This window comes from Elaeis guineensis, chromosome 9, assembly GCF_000442705.2.
Source record: "Elaeis guineensis isolate ETL-2024a chromosome 9, EG11, whole genome shotgun sequence".
Lineage (NCBI taxonomy): Eukaryota > Viridiplantae > Streptophyta > Magnoliopsida > Arecales > Arecaceae > Elaeis > Elaeis guineensis.
In genome coordinates, this window is record NC_026001.2 from 15790826 (window position 1) to 15798397 (window position 7572).

At 35.4% G+C, this 7572-nt stretch overlaps 1 protein-coding gene across 1 annotated transcript; it reads right to left on the bottom strand.

Annotated features, from left to right (window-relative positions):
* Window positions 1-2027: 2027 nt before the first annotated feature.
* On the bottom strand, window positions 2028-2604 carry LOC140851697 (uncharacterized). The gene is made up of 2 exons (XM_073243749.1): window positions 2257-2604; window positions 2028-2155 (listed from the first exon to the last, which is right to left on the bottom strand). Exons 1-2 carry the CDS (start codon window positions 2563-2565, stop codon window positions 2078-2080), a joined length of 387 nt encoding a protein of 128 aa, XP_073099850.1. The 5' UTR covers window positions 2566-2604; the 3' UTR covers window positions 2028-2077.
* Window positions 2605-7572: the final 4968 nt, after the last annotated feature.

The window sequence follows — 7572 nt, forward strand, 5'->3', positions numbered from 1 at the left end:
CTTCCAATGAACATGGAGTTTTGGAACAAATGTTGGAAAATCAGCAGCAATCGTCTCAACTTTCCTCTTCATCTTTGGAATTCCAGCCTATTAAACCTCATGAAGAAGCATGCAAAAACATCTAGGATATGCTGCAAGATAATCTCCTGCCAAATTGGTTGATTGAGGTACCTATTATCTAAGGGGAAGTCATGATCCCCAAAGATAAAATAGGGGATGTGGTGTCCCAAATGAATCAATCTCTTGAATCCACAAAATGAGGATGCTTGTTTGGAATTGTCGGGGTGCTGCTAAGCCCTCTTTTGCTAATTATACCAAAGTTTTTCTTTGGCAGCACAATTTTGACATGATGTGTTTTTTAGAAACTCGTTTGGATGACAATGCTTCTAATAATATCCATAGGTTTTTTGGCCCTGCACGGGATTTCTACATAATCCCTGCTGAGAAATTGTCAAGAGGTATTATCATTGTGTGGAAAAAAGGTTTAGGTTCTGTTCATTTTTATTATATTGATAAACAAGTTGCTTTTGGCATGCTTACTTTAAATAATACTCTTTCTTGGATTTTAGGTGTTGTGTATGCCAGTACTTCTGTTTTTCAACTTCGATTTCTATGATCTCAGATTCAATATGTTTTAGCTCTTCATGTTCCGCTGTTGCTTATTGGGGATTTTAATCATATTCTAAATACTGTAGATAAAAAAAGGGGCAGGCCTTTTACTATTGATCGTGATATTAGGGAATTCCGTGCTTTTCTTCGGGCTACTAGTCTTATTCATCTTGGATTTTCAGGTCTCTCTTACACTTGGTGTAATAATCAGGGTCTTGCTTTGCGAGTATGGGAGAGAATTGAATGGGGGTTTGCTATCAATACTTGGTCAAATATATATCCTGAATCCACTATAACTCATCTTGCTCATTTTGCTTCCGATCATTGCCTTCTTCTTGTTTCTATTTTGGATAAGATTACTAGAGGACCTCAGATTTTCCATTTTGAAAAATTTTGGATTATCTATCCTAAAGTGTTTGATCTAGTTCGAAATTCTTGGATTGGTTTTTCCTCTAATAATCCTATTGAACGGGTCTCTTTACTTCTTAACAAGGTCCATCTTTCTCTTAATTCTTAGAAATATACTTTAGGCAATTTGAATACTCTTGCTCGGCAGTTATATGATCGTATTTTGGACACGCAAAATAAGGAATCTCAAGCTGGGGGTCTATCTTCCCATGATTATTTCTTATTGCTCTCTTTCTTAAGAGATTACAATCATATCTTCACTACAGTGAAAATGGTCATTAACGACGCTATTAAGGTTATTTTACGACGCTAATAAGCATCGTCAATAATGTTTACGATGCTTCAAAAAGCATCGCGAAAGCGTCGCCTATGTAAGAGTGGAGACGAAAAGCGCCGACGCTTTTAAAAAGCATCGTTATTTTTTAACGACGCTTTAAAGCGTCGTAAAATTAAATTATAATGATGCTATTTAGCATCGTTAATGACAATGCGTCCTCCACTCTACCAAGATGCTTTTTGAAGCGTCGGCTGTTAGGTTTTTAGCGACGCTTATAAGCGTCGTTAAACTTGTTTTAACGACACTTATAAGCATCGTTAAATATTTTCTAACGATGCTTTAAAGCATCATAAAATTCAATTATAACGGCGCCTTTTAGCATTGTTAATGACTCCGCGTCCTCCACTCTACCAAGATGCTTTTCGAAGCGTCGGCTTTTTTGTCTTTAACGACGCTTATAACTGTCGTTAAAATTGTTTTAATAACGCTTATAAGTGTCGTTAAAGGTTTTAAAAGAAAAAAAAAATATAGATTTTATATACAAAAAAAAGAATACATACATTCCTGTACAAAAATATATCAATTATTCAAACATAAACCTGTACAATCACCACCATTCACACCTGTACAATCACCACCATTCACACCAAAAGCAAACTTAAATAGCAAATTTAACCAAACCAAAAGATATTATTTTATATAAATAAAAATAAAGTACTAATCATTCATTACAATCAAGAGTAATATAAATAAATATAAGAATATAATAAAAATAAAATAATGTCAATCCGCAGGTGGATGGTCGTCGCTGTCTCCACGTGACGTGCCGCTGTCTCGACGGGTGCCTGATGTGCCAGGAGCCTACAAGAAATATATCAAAAGCATGATTTGCATATCTATAAATAAAAATATATAAATCATTAAATTAATACAAAAATATATATTTAATAATATGTGTTTACCTGAGATGGGCCATACATCTCTAATAAAGATGTAAGCCGATCAATCTGTCCCCTCATGGCCTGCATCTCGGCACGGCTCTGTCGCATCTCCTCCATCTCAGCGGCACGACTCTGTCTAATCTCCTGTATCTCCGCCTCGAGTCTGCGAACGCGTGAATCCTGAGCATCTGCTGCAGCATGCTGCGTATATCTACTAACCTCAGATAACTGAGTGGGGGTGACTCCTACTCCATAACCCCTCACTCGGCCGTAGCGCTCTGGTCCCATCAACTCTGTGAACACCTCAGCCTCGATACGGCTCTGCTGCATAGATGCTGCGGACTTGTCGTCACGCTCCGCAATGAGAGATGTAGCCCTCTCCTGTATTTATTTTGAAAATAAGAGTTATACATTAATAGCTAACAAAATTAAATTTAAATCATTGAAAAAAATAGAATATTAATAATACCGTACATATAAATCTCTCGACTCATCTCGAACAAAAGTACCATCCTGATGAGTATGAGTCATTCGGTAAAACTCCACTTTATCGGGTTCCCTCCCATGCTCATCCACCTACACAAATAATTTCAATTTTAAGCAAACAGCTATAATAATTTAAAAAAATATATGAGTATCATGATACAGACACGGTCCACGATACATAATGATATTAGTTATATAAATATTTTAATATAAAAATTAAAAGTTAATTATGAAAGTTTAAATAACATACAAACTCCTGTCGGAGTCGTGCATAACTCTTCGACCCCGATGTATGAGGAACAGACTGAGCTGCTCGTGCAGCTCTACCAATAGCAGAATAAGTTTGAAAAATAAAGTAAAGAACTTGTTATATGTATAATATATAATAAAAATCAATATTTTCATAAAATATTTAGAAAAAAAAAATAATGAGCAGATAATATACCTGTGCCCTCTCGGAGAACCAATAATGAACCAACTCCATCTACTGATGAGGGGGTACATCAGGAGGATAATTCCTAGCAACCTCCTTCTCTGTCATACCCTATCTCATATAGTCCTTCTTCAATTGTGCTCTATATTCTTTCCATTTACGGTTGAGAGACTTCATTACAAAATCATGAGTGGATGGAGGGAGAACAAACTTGCTCTATAAAAAAAAAAGTTAAATGAAATAAATTATATAAGTGATTAACAATTAATATACAGTATGAACATCAATTCATTACCTCTATAACTCGGAGGAGCTCAACTTTGTACGTTGGAAGCATGTCATTCCATTTTGCATAGCCCAACGGACATAGCTGAGGCCTCCGAGCAACAGTCCCCAAAAATGAAGTCAATAAGCAGGCAGCTTTCTTAATTGGCTGACCTAGCTGATTGCACTCCACAATAATTCTCTCACCCTCATGCATCTGCCACACATCTCGTACTACTGTGGGTCCGCGTCTAGGGCGTACTCTTCCGGATCCGTCTGCAAAAAATACATAAAAGTAACTATATCATAAATATACATAAAATAAAATAAAAATAAAATTACATGAAAGATAATATATACCCTACACGTGTATCTCATCATCTGACTGATGAACAGGAGGATCGTGCTGTGCTGATGATGAAGGACAGGGCTCAGAATGCTGTGTAGCTGAACTAGCCTCAGGCTGCTGTGCTGAAGAAGACGTACCGACCTCTGTCTGTGAAAATTAGAACTGCACACCAGCATATCGTCCCCTGCGACGCATGATGTCACCTAGCATTTATATAAATAAAAAGTAAAATTAGTTAATATATGGAGTAAAATAACACAATAATTAATGCAAAATATATACATCATAAATAATTATTACCAGTAACAATCAAGCAGTAGTGTTTTCTTCAAATTCTATCCTAACCAACGTCGTCGTAGCATTTAAATCATCAGCTGGCACAAAATTGTAGGGCATACATTGTGTATAAGTGTCATCGTCATCATCCTCCACTTGGTTTCCCATATCATATAAGTCTCTAGGTTTTGTTTTGATGATAGTAAACCAATCTTTATCTTTGGCGTCTTGTACATAAAATACTTGACGAGCTTGAGATGAAAAAATGAATGGGTCATCCTTCAATAACACACCAGTGTGTATCAACCTTGAAAAATTTACAAGTGTAAATCCATTTGCATCTTGTTTCAAACCCCTTGGTGAGTTTATGTCTATCCAATCACATCTAAACAGTACTACTTTAAATTTTCCATAATAATCCAACTCATAGATATCTTTAAGTGCACCATAATAAGATTTTCCATCCGCTTCCACCATAACACCGCTATTCTGTATTTTTCTAAATTTTTTCCATTCTCTAGTATGAAATTTAAAGCCATTAATTATGAAACCATTATATCTATTCACAATCTTGTTAGGTCCTCGAGCAAGAGCTATTAGTTCATCTGAATTATTTATCTCCATCATCTTTGATACCTAAAAAAAAATGATATGACGAAGTGCTGTTGAGTTATCTGATATTAAATATGTATCAAAAATTAATGTATCCCATAATTAAATATAAATCACACCTGATTCGAAAGCCACATAGGGAATAACTCGACCAACCATCGCTGTTCAATTCTTGCATTAGGATGAATGTTATGATTGGCTCGTCTCTGATAAATTAAAAATTCACTGCATAAAATATAAATATATCATTTAGAACATTATATCTAATATAAAATTTAAATTTTGATGTCATTTCTTAAATATACTAACCTATGATGGTCAGATATTATGTCACTATGAAGTAACACATAACGATGTGCTTGAGCTAAGAATTTTTGATCAAGTACAATACTTTCAGCTCTTTCCAAGAATTTTCCAGCAGTTAAGAACTTATACAGTTCTGCATTCTCCACAAAGTCATTATACCGTTGAGGTCGACTAAAAATAGTCTCTACACCTTGAAGATATCTTGAATAAAATATCAAACATTCATCCGCAATATAATGCTTCAGCAATCGAGCCTTCGGGATAGGCTCTATTTCGCTCATAATCTTTAAGGTGCACAAGATACCTTCAAGAATTAAATATTTATTAAAATATTAGTATGCTGTTATTTTTAATAAAATTATCAAAAGATTTAAGGTTTGCAATAATACCTCTCAATAGGATACATCCATCTATAATATACCGGTCCACCAACTTTAACTTCTGAAGCTAGGTGAATGAGCAGATGTACCATAATAGTAAAAAATCCAGGAGAAAAAATCTTTTCCATCTGGCAAAGTGTAATTGCAATATCAGATTCTAACTGATCAAGTTCCCGAGGATCAATAACTTTGGAACATAATGCCTTAAAGAATGACGATAATCGAAGTACAATTGTAACAACTTATTTCGGTAATGACGATCTTAAAGCTATTGGAAAAATATCTTGCATCAATATGTGACCATCATGACTTTTAAGATTTGAAAGTTTTCGATCCTTTAGATGCACACATCATGAAATATTTGATGCATATCCATCATGTACCTTGATATTTTTCAAAACTCCCAAAAAATTATCTTTTTCTCGAGCAGACATTGTGTAACATGCAGGAGGCACATAAATTCTATCATTAACAAGTATTTTAGGATGAAGTTCCTGTCGGATACCCATTTCTTTTAAATCAAGACGTGCCTTCATGTTATCTTTGCTCTTTCCATCAAGGTTTAAAAATGTTCCAAGTAAATTATCGCAAACATTCTTCTCTATATGCATGACATCAAGATTGTGCCGAATAAGATTATGTTTCCAATAAGGTAAGTCAAAAAAGATACTTCATTTTTTCCATAAATGTTTACTGGGCTATTGTGTAGATGCTATCTGTGTGTCTTCCTCATTTTCATCCTCGAAATAATTGTCTGGATCTTGAAACACCTCTGCATCTACAGTACTGATACTGACTTCCTCTGGTAACCCTTCGTGCACTGAGCTTTCAACATCATCCCTTCCTCTTTTTTTAGAGGACTTTGAGTGCTTACCATAGCTGTAATTGATGCCATCCATTTGTCTATGAACATCAGTTCCAGAAGGTGGAATAGGGGCACATCCCAATTCTATAGTAGCATCAAACAAATCTTTCTGAAATCGAAACGGATGATTTGCTTCCAACCATCGACGATGTCCCATGTAACAAAATTTACCTCCATGTTTTAACCAAATTGAATGTGTTGAATCTCCACAACAAAGACATGTGATCCGTCCCTTTGTACTCCAGCCAGATAAATTGGCATATGTTGAAAAATTATTAACAGTCCATAACAAAGCTGCCCGTAGTTTAAATGTTTGGCCGTTGGAAGCATCAAATGCATCAACACCCTCCCACAACTGTTTCAATTCCTCTATTAAAGGCTGTAGGAAAATATCAATATCATTGTCTAGACCCTTATCTCCTGGAATAACTATTGACAAGATAAGTGATGATTGTTTCATGCACATCCACGGTGGCAAATTGTATGGTATCAAAATGACTGGCCAAGTGCTGTAGGTAAAACTCAGGGTCCGAAATGGATTGAAGCCATCAGAAGCTAAGCCAAACCTAACACTGCGAACATCAGAGGCAAAATCAGGATGCCTATCATCAAATGCTTTCCATTGAAGACTATCTGCTGGATGTCTCAACATTCCATCTTTTGTACGTCCTTCATCATGCCATCTCATTGATGAAGCTATTTTTGATGATGCATAAATCCTTTTCAATCTAGGTATAAGAGGAAAGTAACGCAATATCTTGGTCGGTTTCTTTTTACTCCGCATTGCATCCAATTCATTCAGTACATTATCTCGATCTTCTTTTTGTGTTATCCATCTTGAAGATCCACATACATTGCATGACTCTTGATTAGCATTTTCATCCCGATATAACATACAATCTTTCGGACAACTATGAATCTTTTCCTATCCAAGATCCAATTCCTTTACAACTTTCTTGGCTTCATAATACGATGGTGGTAAACGAGTACTTTCTGGAAATGCATCTTTTAATAACTTGAGCAGCATGGTAAAACTCTTTCCAGACCATCCATTCAAATATTTTATATGAAATAAATGTACAAGAAAAGAAATCTTAGAAAATTTCGTACAATCCGGATATAATTCTTCATCTGCATCTTTCATTAAGGTATGATAACGAGCTGTCTCATCATTAGATGTATGTATAGGCTCCTCAACATGCATACGTTCCGTATGCGTACATCCATCAAACATCCCAACTGTTTCTTGTATACTACTGGATTCTCCTAAATTTTGAACACCAAGTCCAAAAGCATCTGTGATCAAACCCCTTATATCATCATCTCTTGTAGAATTATCTTGTAGGCTAGTAGATCCAAAATGAGT